At 34.4% G+C, this 18,285-nt stretch overlaps 2 protein-coding genes across 12 annotated transcripts in view; one reads left to right on the top strand and one right to left on the bottom strand.

Annotated features, from left to right (window-relative positions):
• The window catches only part of Usp33 (ubiquitin specific peptidase 33), a 62,926-nt gene extending 46,728 nt beyond the window's left edge, over positions 1-16,198 (top strand). For all 11 annotated transcript variants that reach the window (XM_021730112.3, XM_078026510.1, XM_078026512.1 and 8 more), the window contains 8 exons: positions 183-363; positions 954-1,080; positions 1,726-1,895; positions 2,979-3,060; positions 4,015-4,123; positions 11,702-11,804; positions 14,345-14,413; positions 15,015-16,198. In XM_021730112.3, coding sequence (XP_021585787.1) covers positions 183-363; positions 954-1,080; positions 1,726-1,895; positions 2,979-3,060; positions 4,015-4,123; positions 11,702-11,804; positions 14,345-14,413; positions 15,015-15,172 — 999 coding nt within the window. In that variant the 3' untranslated portion in view covers positions 15,173-16,198. The remainder of the gene's footprint in view (positions 1-182; positions 364-953; positions 1,081-1,725; positions 1,896-2,978; positions 3,061-4,014; positions 4,124-11,701; positions 11,805-14,344; positions 14,414-15,014) is intronic.
• Miga1 (mitoguardin 1) overlaps positions 1-18,285 on the bottom strand; it is a 574,792-nt gene that overhangs the window by 122,770 nt on the left and 433,737 nt on the right. The gene's annotated exons all lie outside the window — the stretch shown is intronic.

The raw sequence follows: 18,285 nt of genomic DNA, 5'->3' as shown, positions 1-18,285 counted from the left end.
TAGCTTAATAAAAAATTTTTAGCTAAATGAAACTTAATTTTATTTATAATTTTATTTCAATCAAACACCACAATTACTTGCTTATAGAATAAAAATCTTAATGTCCCAAGTTTTATCATTTTGGAATGCTTTTTAGTCTTTTGTAATGGCAAATAAGGGTTTTTTATTTTATTCTCTTTCAGATTTTATGTATCCATCTAAAAAGATTCCGACACGAACTGATGTTTTCCACCAAAATCAGCACCCATGTTTCATTTCCACTAGAAGGCCTGGATCTTCAGCCATTTCTTGCTAAGGATAGTCCAACTCAGATTGTGACATATGATCTTCTGTCAGTCATTTGTCATCATGGGACTGCAAGTAGTAAGTATATAGGTTTGACGTTTGTTTTTAGATTTAAAAAATTGTGTCTGAATACAATTGAATTAATTGCTTAAATAAGGTGTGCTTGGAAAGGAAAAAAAAACTAAAAGTAGATTTTACTGCTGGTTATTAAAAACATGTCAGACTCCCAGTATAAAAAAATGATAAATGTATAAGGAAATGGAAACGCTTATTACCCCAATTTGATTGTTGCTCATTGTATATATGTACTTATTGAATCATCACTCTCTGCTCCATAAATACGTACAATTATTATGTGGTAGTCAAAAAACATCAGTTTTAGGAAATGGAATATTTTTTACTAAGGTGTTTGGAATATTTGAAATTATATTGTATAAGATAAGTAGTAAGGACTTTAGCTTGATAAGTTTTACACTGGGTTTTAAAAGATTAATTTTATGTGTTTTTGTTTTCTCAAGCAGTGGTGATGAGGATACATATTAAAAAATAAGATCACAGTTCTTGCTATATATTTTAGCTGCTATGCTATACACTGGAGATAGAAAAAGTTTATCCTCCATTTTGTGTTAATTGTATTACCATAGTGATTTCTTTTCCCTTAAATACAGGTGGACACTATATAGCCTACTGCCGAAACAATTTAAATAACCTTTGGTATGAATTTGATGATCAGAGTGTTACTGAAGTTTCAGAATCTACCGTACAAAATGCAGAAGCTTATGTTCTTTTCTATAGGTAATGGAAGTCATTATCTCATATATAAACTAGTTTACAAATAATGAGAGAACATTTATTTCCCTCTTTGGAGTTATTAGTGACTTCTAAGATTTTTCAGTTGGATTGCTCAGTAAAGATAAGAAATTGCTCTATTCTTGTTAGAGTAAAATAAAGTAAAAAAGTTTTCTACAGAATGAGGCTTTGTTTAAAGAACGTTAACATAAATAAGAAGGACAAAGGATGTATTTTGTTTTAGAAAGATTGGTTTTAATAAATCAGAATTAAATATCAACTTTCCTGCTTAAACGGCTGATTAAGGAGGTATTAGTATAAAATTCTTTAGTATTTTATGAAAGAAAATGCTAGCTACTGTAACAGGGATACTAATTAGGTATTTAGCTTGATCTTATTAACAAATATGTGAATGCTTACCATGTGTCAGTATTGTGGACACCAATAGTTAATATATAACATCTCCTTTAGGGGTGTAAAATGTATTTGAGAGGTGATGCAAAGTATGTTTCTCTTGGAATTACCAAGGCTTGAGGAGATCCACAGAATTAGTATGTTTGGGAGTCTAATAAGGAAGAGGAAAAAAATCAAATCTACTAGTCTAATGTAGTAAAATACATATTGGACTTAATGAATTATTGTCTTTAAAAGGAAGAGCAGTGAAGAGGCACAAAAAGAGAGGCGAAGGATATCAAATTTGTTGAACATAATGGAACCTAGCCTCCTTCAGTTTTATATTTCTCGACAGTGGCTGAATAAATTTAAGACCTTTGCTGAACCTGGCCCTATTTCAAATAATGACTTTCTCTGTATTCACGGAGGTAAGAAATCTTGTCTGTAAAGTAGTGGTAGAAGTTTGTTGTTAAATAATTTGCAAATTAGGAATAAGCCAAGAATTTTCCTCTTCTATTTATTTCTTACTTCTCTATCTGCATTCTACCTTAATGTATTTAATTCCATTAGGTTTTCAAAATTTGGTCTTGTCTCTCTAATTATGGGCCTGTTAAACATTTTATTTATTGAGTACCTGTTTAAAACCCTATGCTAGAGCCTGAGAGTTATTTCTGTACTAGTGATTTCAGCTGCCACCTGTACCTGTAGTTCTTATCCCTTTTATCTAAATAAATAGCTGGCTCTTTTCCTAAGTATGGAAATTTATTTGGGGTTAAATAAGAAAGCTTCATATGTGTTAAACATAACTTAAATCCTTGTAATTAGCTAAATTAATGTTTATTCCTAGAATAAATAGGACCTTTGGTGTTTTGATTAACCTTTGATTGAAGACTCAATATTCTTGCTAATTATATTTATAGTGAAACCACAAGGAATAGGAATATCTTATATTGGATATAGAAACTTAAACTCCACAATATTTGTGGGCCTCAGTAGTAGAGTACATGTTCCATAGCACAAGGCCCTGAGTTCAATCCCCAGCATTGACTTTAAAAAAAAACAAAAAACTCCTTATGAATTTCAAGGTATACATTCTTCTTTAGAAAGGATAATAACTAAAATATATACACACACACACACACACACACACACACACACACACACACATACATACACATATTTTTTTGGTACTGGGGATTGAACTCAGGAGCACTCGACCACTGAGCCACATCCCCAGCCCTATTTTGTATTTTATTTAGAGACAGGGTCTCACTGTTTTTTAGCCCCTCTCTTTTGCTGAGGCTGGCTTTGAACTCTGTCTTCCTTCCTCAGCCTCCTGAGCCGCCGGAATTATAGGAATGTGCCACCATGCCTGGCTGAAAATACTTTTTACTTTTTGGGAGGGGAGGCTTGAGAATAATGATTGAACAGTCAGTCAGCAGTCATTAAAAATGAGTTCGACCTTTGAAAGGAATTAAAGAATGAAGCTGACCTGTCAAAAATATTTTTAGGTGTTCCTCCACGAAAAGCTAGTTATATTGAAGACTTGGTTTTGATGCTGCCTCAGAACATTTGGGATAACTTGTATAGCAGGTTTGTTTTTATTTATTTTTCTTTCACATTTTTTAATTGTTTCGTATAGTTGTAGATAATAATGGGATTTTGTTGTTACGTATTCATACATGTACACAACACAACAATGTAATGTGGCCATTATCACTCCCCAGCACTTTCTCGCTCCTTCTCTACCTTCCACACTTTGCAGGTTTGTTTTTAAAAGCAGACAATGTATTATTGTGAAAACTACTTAAAAGTAGCTAAAGGGGGACTGGATTATTTCCTAGATGCTTCTTTTGCTTTTTGTTGCATACTTCTTTTTCATTCATTTATTTATTTTGAAGTGTGAATAGGCAAACTTTATAGCTAGTGTGGCTCTAGTCTAGATGATTTATTCTGATTTTCATATTCTAAATATCTGTTTGTGAAGATATACTTATCATATGAAGTACTTTATTTAAAAGATATTGCCTATACTCACCACTAAAATTTTACTTATGTGTGCACTCCCAAAATTGAATATTCTTACTCTGAAATTTTAAAGTTTTAAATCTTAAAAAATATTTTGTACTATAATGTTCTTACCAGTTATGTTTTCTTTAAATATTAAATCCATCCCAGGAATCCTTTCTACTTGAGAGAATAGGGGAAACCTTCATCTGATTAAAACTTGACTGTGACTGTTTATTTTATATGTTAATTTTTGAAAACCCTTTTTTGGTTGTTGCTGCTAACATTTGGTAGAACAAGGGAAAGTTGAACTATGGATAAGGCAGCGTAGGCAATACATTGGTAAAGTTTTTATTCTAATAAACATAATATCAGGAACTTGTAATTTAAAAACATTTTTTATATTACTTTGAGAATTTTCCTGTGAGGATTTGTTCTTAACTGGGTATTTAGCTATTGACTAAAAAACTAGAAACTATGTGGTAAAACATCAGCTTTGAGATTGCTATAATTTTAATTCTTAAATTCTTCATGCTTTAGGTATGGAGGAGGACCAGCTGTCAACCATCTGTACATTTGTCATACTTGCCAAATTGAGGCAGAGAAAATTGAAAAAAGAAGAAAAACTGAACTGGAAATATTTATTCGGGTAAAAAAAATAATGCTTTTCAAATTGTAAATGATGTAGGATAAAGATGAAAATCTGACAATTAACAAAATGGTTGAATGAAAGTATTGTAATAGATTTCAAGTGTTCTGGGTACCTAACAGTGATGACTTAAGGCCTTCACTGGAATTTTAGTGAGTCAAGTTTTCCTTTGTGGGCTTTTGTTTTTATGGATTGGGCAATACATATTGTTTTAGCTATTGTAACTATAAGATATCTCCTAATTAAAATGGAAAATTCCTCGTTAGTATTGTCTATAGAATACCCAGCTGGCATTCTCAACTTGCATTCTTCTATGAAATATAATGCTGTTTTGTCTTTCGGGAACTCTGTATTTACAAATATACTGTTTCCTCATAGTATATTATGAAGCATTCCTTGATTGTAAAGAGCAGAAAATTTAGTCACAGAATGAAAAAACTGAACAAAGCCAGTTGTTGTGGTACATTCCTGTAACCTCAGCTACTCAGGGAGCTGAGGCAGGGGAATTGAAAGTTTAAGGCCAGCCTTGCAACTTAGCAAGATCTTATCTCAAAATAAAAAGGGCTGAGGATGTAGCTTAATGGTAGATTGGTTGCCTAGCATGTGAAAAGCTGAGTTCAATTTCCAGCACTGTGCAAAGAAACAAAGTTTTTTTTAAAAAATACTGAATTAATAGTTTTTGTAGACAAGGACCAGTGAATTCCAGATGTCTAGGTAGCAAGAGATCTTTTTAATGTATTGCTATAACACAGCTCCAACTATTTTAATACAATCTAAAGTTTAGTTTACCTGAGAGGCATGTTTATTGATAATCCTACTGGGATAATATTGCAAGAGATAATATGCCAAAGAAAATGAATTGCTTTTTTTACTGTTAGAAACAATTTTATGAAAATGATTTGCATTTCTTAATATGGGATATTGCTTTAGCTATTGCAGGAGAAAATGTATGTAAACTAGCTTCACTGCCTCCAGACCAGTTTCTTCTGATTTCAAGTGGCAACAGAGAACTGCTAGCAATAACAGCTTCTATAAAATAGAGTAACAGAAGCAAAGTCCTGCAATGAAACTGCTTAAGGCTAAACTGTTTATTTCACTAATCTCACAACTTTCCTGCAATCATTTTATGCCTATGCAATCCTACTTCCTAAAGAATGAATACATAGCAAATTGATTCTAAAAAGCTACTGAGATAATTTAACAGAACATCTAGCATGAGAGGGAATGGGAACTACGGAAAGCTCTTAATATCAGTCCAAGTGATAAACCAAGACTTTTTAGTCTCAGGACTAAAATTAAATATTAACATTATTCTCACTTCTCTAGAAATGATTCTTGCTTTTGCAAAAAACTAAGCTGCTCCTTTTCTATCTTCCATTTGTTTGAGTTCCTCTAGCATATTCTGAAACCTGTTCTTGGGAGACAGGTTTTCCACATTCATGATGAGATAGATCCTCTTGTTGTTTTGCCTCTGTCCTAGGTCTCTTGGAGTTTGCCTTTCATGTTATCATCTATTTATTTTTGCCACCACATTTTTTTTTTATTGGTGCATTACAGTTGTACATAATGACTGGATTTGTTCTTATGTATTTATACATGCACACAATATAGCAATATAATTTGGCCAATATCGCTCCCTGGTATCAATCTGTTTCTGAATGGATTTTTTTAATAAAGTGGGAGAGAAGATATTGAGCAGACTAAAGTTAAATGTCCTGTGTGTTCCATACTGTGTACCATGTGTGTAAAAACACACCTGCTTCTCTCTTTTTTTTTTAAATTTTAATAGTTTTTATTTTAGTTTTTGGCAGACACAACATCTTTGTTTGTATGTGGTGCTGAGGATCGAACCCGGGCCACACGCATGCCAGGCGAGCGCGCTACTGCTTGAGCCACATCCCCAGCCCCTCTCTTTTTGTTTTGTTTAAATCATTTTATTGTTGTTGTTATTTAGTTATTATGTGGTGATGGGAATTGAACTCAGGGCCTCTTGCATGCTAGGTAAGTGCTTTACAACTGAACTATCTTCCCAGCCCACCTGCTTCTCTCTCTCTTTAAAAAAAAAAATCTTTATTTACTTAATGTGGTGCTAAAAATTGAACCCAGTGCCTCACAAGTGCTCACAAGTGCTCAGCAAGTGCTCTACCACTGAGCCACAATCCCAGCCCTCACCTTCTTCTCTTTTGATTCAGGGTTTGAGTGGGTGAGGGGGCTTGCCTAAAGTAAAGAAATACTTAGAGAAGATATTGGAGGTGTGGATTTCTTAATTTTACTCAGGACTCATTTGCTTCTTGAATCTATGAAAACAAGTATTAGTTGAATATTTATTTATTTATTGAGTAATCCCAGGGGCTTGGGAGGCTGAGGCAGGAGGATTTCGAGTTCAAAGCCAGTCTCAGCAAAAGTGAGGTGCTAAGCAACTCAGTGAGACCCCGTCTCTAAACATAAAGTACAAAATAGGGCTGGGGATGTGGCTCAGTGATTGAATGCTCCTGAGTTCAATCCCTGGTTAACTCTTCCACCAAAAAAAAAAGAGAGAGTATAGAATAAATAGAAATGTTGCTCCTTAATAGATAATACACTACAGTTTGATCCTTTGTCAACTCAGCTTCCATATGCCCTTCCATATCCATATAAATAGTAGCAATAGTATCATCCTTCTACTTGACATGATACACCTAGCTCATATACTAGTACGTGTTGTATTGACTCTTTCCCTAATTTGTGAGATGGCAAGTTCCATCAGTTACCATATCCATTTCTAGCTGTTGTCATTTATCTTTTAGTTCAGCCAATGCAGTTAAAAATATTTTTTTTATAATCTAAGGAATACTAAGGGTTTGGGATGTAACTCAGTGATAGAGCACTTGCTTAGCACGCACAAGGCCCTGTGTTCAACCCCCAGCACCAAAAAAGAAAACAAAACAAAAAAAAACTTATAGTAACCACCACAGTTATACCTTATAATATTAATCGGATGAAAGAAAGGAAAAAATTATTTCAAATTTTCATGTTTATAAATATGTACAAGGAAGAAATATGTGACTTCAACTAATCATTATCCATTTCATATACCCTGTGTTCTCATCCAGCACTTCAGCTGGTTGTGGATGTTTTCCTGGGAAAGCAACCCAGACCTTCCTTACTGAAGTGTATGAATCCTTAGTAGTCATGTATCTGTTAGATTTCTGATATTAATTAATTTAATATTAATTTTTAAGCTCTGGGTATAGAAGTACTAATAATGCCTATAGTGGGTTGAATGGCGATTCTCAAAAATATACTTCCATGCTTTAAGCTCTATGAATTGATCTTATTGATGAATATAACCTTATTTGAAAAACAAAGAGTCTTTGCACAGATAAGGATTTCAGGGTAAAATTATTCTGAATTAATCTATGTGGACCCTAAATTTAGTAAGTGTCCCTATCAAGAGACAGACAGCAGAAAGATACATGAAGAAAGAGGTGAAAGCCATGTGAAGAAAGTGGCATAGATTGGAGCAGTGCAGCTACACGGCAGAATCTTCAGGAGTTGGGGAGTGAAATGTCCTGTAGAGCTTCACAGCGAGCCCAGTTTTTGATTTTGGATTTCTGCTCCCCAGAACTGGGAGTAAATAAGAAAAGGCACCACATATTGGTCTCTTTATGGAGCATATACCACATCATGTAGGATAGTACCAAGCTCACAAAATGTTATCACAAAGTTAAAAAAAAATGTATTTAATAGGCCAGCAGATTTTGGGTGATAACACATGGTAAGGTAATTAATCTTAGAATATGAGATGTTTTTTCTTTTGTACATATGAATTAATTCCATGATCAGAAGCAATGTGGATGTTAGTCAATGAATGAGATGTTCAGTAAATCCAAGATTGGTGGTACTGAGAGAAACATTGTGTGGTAAGACAATAGACCCAAAGTCTAAATCACATGTCACCAGAGCACTATATCCAAATTATATGAAGAACTCATACAAGTGAGTAAGTAGGCAAATATTTCAATTTAAAAATAGATGCAAGATTTGAATAGATATTATTACTAAGAAAGTATGACTAATAAGCATGTGCATAGTATATAGTAGGGAATTCTCAGGTGACTATTCATGATGAGAATGCAAAGTACAGCAGGCTACATGATAAGCAGTTTGGTAATTTCTTAGATTCAGCATTTAGCATCCGACCCAACAATCTACTCTTAGGTTTTCACTCCAGAAACGTCAGTTTACATTCACATAGAACCTGTAAAATGAACTTATCAGTTGCCCCAAATTGTAAACAATTGAAATATCCATCAGGTGGCATATGCATGAACAAAATGTGTTATATTCATACATTGGAAGACTATTCAGCAATAAAAAAAATGGATTACTGATGCATGTGACAACATGAATGAATTTCAGAAACATTATATCAAGTAAAAGACAGGGGGCTGGGGTTGTGGCTCAGTGATAGAGTGTTCGCCTAGCATGTGTGAGGCTCTGGGTTTGATCTTCAGCACCATATAAAGATAAATAAAGGTAAAAAAAAAAAGTAAAAGACATAAAAATGACTAATACCTAATTTTATTTATAAGGAATTTCTGAAGAGGGGGAAAAATACAAAGGTAAATTATTAGATCAGTGGTTTCTAGAGCTAAGAGCAGTAGAGTGATTGTAAACTGCTTAGTGTTTTGGAAATATTGGAAACTGGATTTTGGTGAAGATTGCACAACTAAATTTACTGAAAAATCACTGAACTTCCCAGTAACATTGGGTTAATTATATCAATAAATCCATTTTAATTTTTGTTGTTGGCTTTTATTCCCCCGACCCCTAAGGATCAAACCCAGGGCCATTCTATCATTGAGCTATGTCCCTAACTCTTTTTAAAATTGAGACAGGGGCTTGCTGAGTTGCCCAGGCTGGTCTCAAACTTAAGATCCTTCTACCTCAGCTTCCCAAGTTACTAGGATTATAGGTGTGTGCCACTGCACTTAGCAATAAAGCTATTTTTAAAAATATTTTATTTTTTAGTTGTAGTTGTACACAACACCTTTTATTTTATTTATTTTATTTTTTATGTGGTGCTGAGGATCAAACCCAGGGCCTCGCACATGCTAGGCAAGCGCTCTACCGCTGAGCCACAACCCTAGCCCAATAAAGCTATTTTTAAAAATGAAAATATATACCTCAGTGGTAGAGCAATGAGGCCTTGGGTTTGATCCCCAGCACTGTGCCCTCCCCTACAAAAAGAAAATCTGTGATTACTCCATAACACTAGGTTTTTGTTTGTTTGTTTTTTAATATACCCTCTTTTTAACAAACCAAGTGTGTTCGTATAAAAATAGTACTGGCATACAGTGATCCTCCTGTCTCAACCTACTGAGTCATTGGGATTATATGTGCCCTACTAGTGCCGTAGTTTTGAGAAATTTCCCAAAATTGGATGGGGGAAAAATGCATGTTATTAAGTTAATGGAGTTATTGTGCTTAGTTAAATTTTAAAAAGCCCCCTCCTAGATGTATAAGGAAGAAACTTACTAATCTTTATCAAAGAAACTTATCTTTATCGATGATAAAGTCCTGAAAGAAGTGACCAAATCTGGTAATGGTGTATTTAATAAATGCTATAATTAATTCAGCATCTTTGAGAAATCTCATCTTTCTTTATGCAATCTGTAAATCACAGAAAGTACTAACTCTAATTCCATGCCTTGAGATAAATATGCCTTAATTTCTGTAGAAAAGATAGCCACAGCATTTTTTTCTCTCTCTCTCTCACACACACACACACAGGCACGCACACGCGCGTGCGCGCAGAAACACACACACACACACACACACACACACACACACACACACACACGTCTTTTAGATACTTGGGATTGAACCCAGGAATGCTTTACCCCTGAAATACATTTTCGACCTTTTTTATTTTTTATTTTGAGACAGGGTCTTACTAAGTTACTGAGGCTTGTCTCAAACTTAAGATCCTTGCAGTCCTTCTGCTTCAGCCTCCCAAATAGCTGGGCCATCACTACCAGCTCACAGCATCTTTTATTCCCTTTCATTGTTAAGCAGATACTTTTTGTCTCAGAAAGATCCTTTCCCTCAAAGAACCTACATTTAATAAATAAATAAATGTTGTATATTAAAAATCATATATTATGGAAAAAGGAATAGGGTAAGAGATCAGGATTATAGTATGAGGGGATGAAACAAGTTGCATTTTTAAAGAGAATAATCAAGGTAGGACTCAATGAGAGGTGACATTTAAACAAAAAATTAAAGGATGAGAGAGAGACAGTCATTTCAATACCTGCTGAAAGAAGGGATAGCCAGTACAAAATCCTTGAGAGATGGGAATGTTATTTGATTGGTTCTAGGAAAACAAAGAGATTAATGTGATTACATGTAGAAATGGAGAAAGAAAAAATTAGAATGTAAAGTCAGATCATGGGAGGTACTTCTGGGCTATTATAAGGATCTTTGGGGACAGTTGCAGGGTTTCTGTTTAATTAAGGGGATGACATAATCTGAATTTGTCCAGTTAGTACATACCATGGGCTTTTAGTTACCCATCATGAAATACTACTGTAAGTAGATAAATTCCCAAATACTCTTCATTTTGCTGAGGCTCTGCACCTGTACTGCTCTTTCTATACCAGTTTTTCTATCAGTTGGGTTTTTTAAGTTGCCAGCAGTGGGGGGCCAGACTGATTAATTTAAGCAGAAAAATAATTTATTGAAAAAAAAACTGAATAATCAGACATCCAAAAGTTTGAAAATCAAAGTAGCCCTGGGTATGTAAGCTAACCAAAATTGATGTCAAAGTGACTCCATTCTAGCCATTAGGTTATTTTCTTGAAGAATTCCATTTCTAATAGAGTTGTGCCTATTGTGGGTCACATACCCATTCCTTAGGCTAGTGGAGGAAGTGAAACATGTTTAGGGATAATTCCTCTACTTTTGAGAATTTACATATACGTACCACATATATATTGCCTGTGAAATAACATGTACAAGAATATTCTTTTTTATATGTATGCAATTTAATTATTTTTTATGTGGTGCTAAGGATTGAACCAGTGCCTCACATGTGCTAGGCAAGTTCTCTACCCCTGAGCCACAACCCTAGTCCTACAAGAGTATTCTTTGGTGCCCTGAGCCACAACCCCAGCCCTACAAGAGTATTCTTTGCCACATTGTGTTGGTAATAGCATATTGTCCACCAGTATCTTAATTGAACAAAAGCAAAGTTTAGATGTTGTTAAAGTTTACACATCAGAGTTTTAAGAAGTATGTGTTATTTTTGTGTAGTTATTGTTTGAAGACTTTACTTTGAGCATCTTCCACTTATACAGACTTCTATACCCGTCTTGTTAAATTTTGAGACACAAACTAGAATTGTTTATTAATAATTTCTACCACATATCATAATACTAAGATACTTAGCATCAGTGTACATTTATTGTGGTACCATAGTCTATATGTGTATGAGAAATTGGCCTTATCAGATACTGAAGTGGAATGATTTTACTGTTTTGTGACTTTGCAAGTTGTTGATTAAAGATGACTGATTTTTTTTCCTTTCTGTAGCTTAACAGAGCATTCCAAGAGGAAGACTCTCCAGTGACATTTTATTGCATAAGTATGCAGTGGTTTAGAGAATGGGAGAGTTTTGTGAAGGGTAAAGATGGAGGTGAGTGGTTAACTGAATTTTTTGGTAACTGTTTATTCATTTAACAAGTATCTTGAGCGTCTGAGAAATACTTATTGCAAAAGAAAAAAAGACCCCTGACCTCAGAGAACTTACATTCTAATTTATATTCTTTGGTTTCTGTTTGTTTGGTACTGGGGATTGAAGCCATGGCCTCTTTACCACTCAGCTATGCCCCCAGCCCTTTTTATTTTGAGACAGGCCATCTAAGTTACTGAAGTTGGCCTTGAACTTGTGATACTCCTTCCTCAGCCACCTGAGTTGCTGGGATCACAGATGTGCACCACCATGCCTGGCTATATTCTTGTTTTGATTGGGGGTGGAGGGGTGGGATTTATAAGCCTGTTTTATTGGCTTAGAGATTATCTCAGTGTTAGAATGCTTCCCTAGGAAACATGAGATCCTGGGTTCTATCTCCAGCATTACAGTAAACAAAAGGGTAAACATTTTATGAATTATAGCATATTCACAGCAAGAATAAAAGAACTGTATAAAATGAGTCAATTATTCTGATTTTTTTTTTTTTTTGCAGTACCAGGGATTGAACCCAGAGTGTTCTACCAATGAGCTATATCCCCACTCCTTTTTACTTTTGAGACAGTTTCTCACTGAATTGCCTAGGCTAGCCTTGAACTTCAGATCCTCCTGCCTCAGACTGCCAAGTCTCTGTAATTATAGGTGTCTGCCACCGTGCTCAGCAGTATTATTATTAGTTGTTGATGGACCTTTATTTTATTTATTTATATGTAATGCTAAGAATTGAACCCATTGCCTCACACATGCTAGGCAAGTGCTCCACCAATGAGCTACAACCCCAGCCTACCAGTCTGTGATCTTATTATTGAAGAATTTAATAAATTATAGCAATAAAAGATTGATTATGGTTTATCCAATACAGTGAAATACTTTGTATGCCTTTAAAATAATTTTATGTTGTAATATTAATAATTTCAGAGCTGGGATTGTGGCTCAGCGGTAGAGCCCTCGCCTAGCACAGGTGGGACCTGGGTTCGATCCTCAGCACCACATAAAAAAATAAAGGGATTGTGCTGTGTCCATCTACACCTAAAAAATAAATATTTTTTAAAAATAATGATTTCATAATTAGATGTTCTTGATATATGTAAAAAGCTTGCAACTCAATATGCATAGTTTGAATCCTGTTTTTTTAAAGCTAAAATTATATTATGTAAAAGCAGAAAGACCTTATAGATTTTTTTTAATTTGCTGGACTGTGGTGGGGAAACATTATAGGGGGGAGAGAGAGAGAGAGAGAGAGAGAGAGAGAGAGAAAATTTTTAATATTTATTTTTTAGTTCTCGGCAGACACAACATCTTTGTTGGTATGTGGTGCTGAGGATTGAACCCGGGCTGCCCGCATGCCAGCCCCAGACCTTATAGATATTAAAGCAGTTTGCCTATCTGGGTGTGGTGGTGGATGTCTGTAATCCTAGTGATTTAGGAGACTGTGGCAGAGAAGAGTTTGTCAGCCTAAGCAGCTTAGTGAGACCCTGTCTCAAAAAATTAAAGGGGCTGGAGATGTAGCTCAGTAGACGAGCACCATTGGATTCAATACCTAGTACCACCAAAGGGGGAAAAAATTGCCTATTCTTCTGTAATACAATTAAAATAATTATTTTCTTCTATTCTGATATTGTGCCTATTTCAAAGCTGCTGCATTTTTTTTGTGTATGTGTGTGTGTGGGTTATCAGGGATTGAACCCATGGGTGCTTTACCACTGAACTACATCCTTTTTTATTTTGAGACAGTCTTGCTAAGTTGCTAAGGCCTGTGTTAAATTGTTGGGTTAAACTTTGAATCCTCCTTCATCAATCTCCCAAGTCACCAAGATAACAGGCATGTACCACTATGTCTAGCTAAGACATTTTTTCTTAAATTAAGAGAGGATATATTTTTTAAATTTTATAATTCTTATTTTTAAATTTGCTTCAATGACTATCTGAAACAAATTGAGAATTGTTTAAAATTTCTTTTAAAATTACAATGGAATTAATTGAACATGATGGTATTGTCTTTAATCCAGTTACTCAAGAGATTAGGTAGGAGGATTGCAAGTTCAAGGCTAGCCTAGGCAATTGAGTGAGACACTGTTTCAAAATAAAATTTAAAAAGCTGCGGATATAGCTCAGTAGTAGAAGACCAGTGGTTTCAGTCCTCTGAACTAGGGGAAGAAGTTACAAAGGAATTGTTCTTTGACAACATTAAAGATAACACTTTGATCTGCAGTCCCTAAATGGAGAGTTAAGAAATAATTCTACTAGACTTTGGGAAGGTTAATGAACCTCTCTTACCTTCTTTCCTAGAGCTATTTTGGGAAAAATAAAACCCAAAAAGGAAGAAACTTAGAAAGAATCTTTACCTTAGGTAGAAACTGTAATAATTTGTAAACTTTGATTGTTTGGTTACAGCACTCAATCATTTCATGCACAGAATTATGTAATTATTTGTTAAATTTGTTTGACGTATGCATTTTGATAAATCTTTTTTCCTTTGAACTTAGATCCTCCAGGTCCTATTGACAATACTAAAATTGCAGTCACTAAATGTGGTAATGTGATGCTCAGGCAAGGTAAGTTTTATTAATACTAAAACCTTTACTTAGCCAGGTACGGCAGTGCATGCCTGTAATTCCAGATACCGAGGAGACTGTAATAGAAGGGTTACATTTGAAGACAATCTACGTAACTTAGTGAGAGTGTGTCAAAATAAGATAACAGTGGCTAGGGATGTAGCTCAATAATATTTTGCCATAGGTTCAACCCCCAGTACTACAAAAATAGAAGAGAAAAAAAGAATGTAATTCGTGCTAGAACTAAGACAAAATAGTTGGAAAGCAGTCAATGTTTATTTGTTTATTTTAATCTGAAAAAAGATTGTAAAGCTATTGATAGGAGCTGGGAAAAAGCATCTCTAACAGACATACATTGCAAGTTATGAAAATTATTTCAGGCACAATTATTTTATCAGTTATTTATAATCAATTTTTTTACAATATAATCAAATTATTATTATCAAATTGTACAATACAAGTTGGTAGTTTGAAGATTGATGTTTCAGAAGTTCTCATTTATTTCTAGATGACTTGTGCTGGTGGGTACATTATAAAAGCATGTCCAATATGAATATATATGTTTGTAAACATTATTTGCTCTATATACCCATAATTTTAGGAGCAGATTCTGGTCAAATTTCCGAAGAAACATGGAATTTTCTGCAGTCTATATATGGTGGAGGACCTGAAGTTATCCTACGACCTCCAGTTGTTCATGTTGATCCTGACATATTACAAGCAGAAGAAAAAATTGAAGTAGAAACACGATCTTTGTAATCTGGAGGATATAGGGAGTTCTAATGAGAAATCATTTTCACTTCCCTTGACATATACATTCAAAAACATTCCTTAAAGCATGTTTTTTCTTGATTTTTTTCATCTTTTATCCCATTTATTCTGTCTTACTGGGCATTGAGGAAAAAATGTTAAAATGTGTAATATACTACAGGTTGGTGTATTTAATGCTAAATAACTTACCATATAAGTCTTTAAGTGTAATATTTTTGAAACAGAAGGGACAGTTGTGATTGATTGGTAATCAGTAGGCTGTCTTTGATCTTTTTACTACACGCAGATCCTGTATATCCTTTGTAGTGTTGTAAATATTTTTTGCTTTGAAAACTTTTTCATTACTCTGTGTTAGCAAAACTGACCAATCTTTTCAGTTCTCCAAAATCCTAATTTATTTGTATAGTTTTGACATGGCTTGGTATAACAAAGAGCCTATTTTAAATTAAGAGTAGTAGTCAGAAAGTTGTTAATTTCCCAAAGCTCAGGAAACATTAGGGTGTCACTTCTTTTGCACTGCACCATACAAATTAGCATATTAAAACGTGCAAAATGTCTTGAATGTATCAAAGATATATTTAGTTTGAGTGGAACTTGTCAGCCAATATCAGTAACTTATTGCTGCTTATATTGTAAAACTTCAATTCCTACAACCCTGGATAGTGTTCATTAATGTCAGTAAGTAAAAATCTTTAGAGTTAGTTTTAGGCCACCTTTCATTTTGCAAGCATGAAGTGTGGAATGTGTCAATGAGATTGTTGATAAAGCTGAAGCCACTTACAAAATGATTTTTTTAATGAAATGCATAAAGTCTTTTTGAATAATGTAGTATGCACCACTATTTGCTTGATTATGTAATGTTAAAAGTTTAACTATACTCCGAAAGCATACTGGATAACATTGAGGATGTTGGATAACATTCTTGATGTCTTTGTTTCAGTTTGAGGCAGCTGCCACCATTTAAAGTGATATTGTTAAAAATTAGTTCAATAAAAATGATGTATAATTATATAATTGAATGTTGAATTTATTTGATAGATATTAAAGTTGAAGGGTATAGAATTTGTTAATATTAATGCCTTCTTAGTAATCTTTTCAGAAATATGGACATCATTCAGGAAAGTTTTTTTTTTTTAATATCTTTATATTTATGTGGTGCTGAGGATGGAACCCAGTGCCTCATGCATACCAAGCAATCGCTCTATTACTGAGCCACAACCCCAGTCCCATCAGTAAAGTTTTATTGTTTAATGAATTTATTAATCAGCTGTTTAAGATCCATTTGAATTTTTTTGGTACCTGGGATTGAACCCAGGGTACATAACCACTGAGCCACATCCCCAGCTCCTTTCTGAAATATTTTATTTAGAGATAGGGTCTTACTGTGTTGCTTAAAACTTTGCTGAGTTGCTGAGGCTCGCTTTAAATCGATCCTCCTACCTCAGCCTTCAGATTATTATAATCCTCAGCTAGGATTATAGGCATGTGCCACTGCGCTGGCTTGAAAATTTTTTTAAAAGGTTTTAGTTTTCTTCTTCCTCATAATCATACTGTGATTCTTCTCGAGGGTTGAATGATTTTTTAAAATTTTTTACTGATACTTAAAAACATAAAATTTATACATATTTATTTAGTGCCATGTAATATTTGATACATGTATCCATTGTGTACAATCAGATGGTTTTGATCTGTGTTTAAATCACCAGAATTTAGTATAATGCCGGGCACTTATTTAAATTTAAAAAGGTTTGTTTTCAATAGCATTTGCCATTGAACACTTAACAATGTTTTAGTCACTCTACTAATGTGCTTTCCTTATGTCTAATATTCGCAACAATTCTATGATATAGGCTAAGTGTCTTGCCCAAAGTTATATAACAAAGAAGTGGCAGTTTGGGATTCCAACTTAAATCAACGTGACTTCATACCAGTGCTTTTATTCACTACAATATATTATTCCCTAATGAATTCCCTTGAAACTGGTTATGGCATCACATTCATTTATAGTAACGTATTATTGAAATACAATAGGGCAGGAATTGTGACTCAGTGGCAGGCTCTTGTCTAGCATGCATGAGGCACCGGGTTCAATCCTCAGCACCACATAAGAATATAAAAAAATGAAATTATTAAAAAAGGGAATTGGGGCTGTGGCTGTGGCTCAGCGGTAGCACACTTGCTTGGCATATTTGAGGCACTGGATTTGATTCTCAGTACTGCATATAAATAAAGGTCTATCAACAACTTAAAAAAATTTTTTTTTAAAAAAGGAATATAATAGAGAATACTAGTCCCACTGGGTATGGTGGTGCATACCTCAATTTAGGAGGCTGAGGCAGGAGGATCACAAATTTGAGGCCAGTCATAGCAACTTAGCAAGATACTTATCTAAAAAAAAAAAATGGGTCTGGGATGTGGCTTAGTGGTACAATCCTTTGAGTACAATCCTCAGTTACCCCCCGCCCCCGAAAAAAGAGTTCATTCAATTTTTTACATTATGTTTGTCAAAATACATAATAAGTGGTAGCACTATGCCTTTTTAGCTAATGGAAAATTGTAGTCAAAGGATAGTGAGAGCCTATGTATTTAAAGTACTTTGATTTCTAATATGAAAGTGATTAGTTTTTTAGAGTCACTTTGCCTAAATTCAAATCCTAGTTGCTGTTACTTTCCAACTATGATTTAAATTTTTTTTTTTTTTTTGTATTGGGGTTGAATCCAGGGGCGCTCAACTACTGAGCCACATCCCCAGCTCTTTTTTGTATTTTATTATTTTCTTTAGAGGCAGGTTCTCAGTGAGTTGCTTAGGCCTCACTAAGTTGGTGAGGCTGGGTTTGAACTCATGATCTTCCTTGCCTCAGCTTTCCAAACTGTTGGGATTACAGGCATGTTCCACTGCGCCTGGCTCTGTTTGTGATTTTGAACAATATTTAAACTTCTTTCATCTTCAGTTTTCTTTGTTAAGTGAGAATGCTACCTTGGATTTCCCAGGAAACAGACACTGAGATGTTAAGAGTGCATACAGTTTGTTGTGGAGGAATGGAATGGTGCACATAGCTCAGTGATAGAGTGTGTACTTAGCATGGTGGGAGTCCATAATT

The sequence above is a fragment of the Ictidomys tridecemlineatus genome, chromosome 11 (assembly GCF_052094955.1).
Source record: "Ictidomys tridecemlineatus isolate mIctTri1 chromosome 11, mIctTri1.hap1, whole genome shotgun sequence".
Lineage (NCBI taxonomy): Eukaryota > Metazoa > Chordata > Mammalia > Rodentia > Sciuridae > Ictidomys > Ictidomys tridecemlineatus.
The sequence above is the reverse complement of the archived record's forward strand: the minus strand, read 5'-3'. Positions and strand labels throughout refer to the sequence as shown.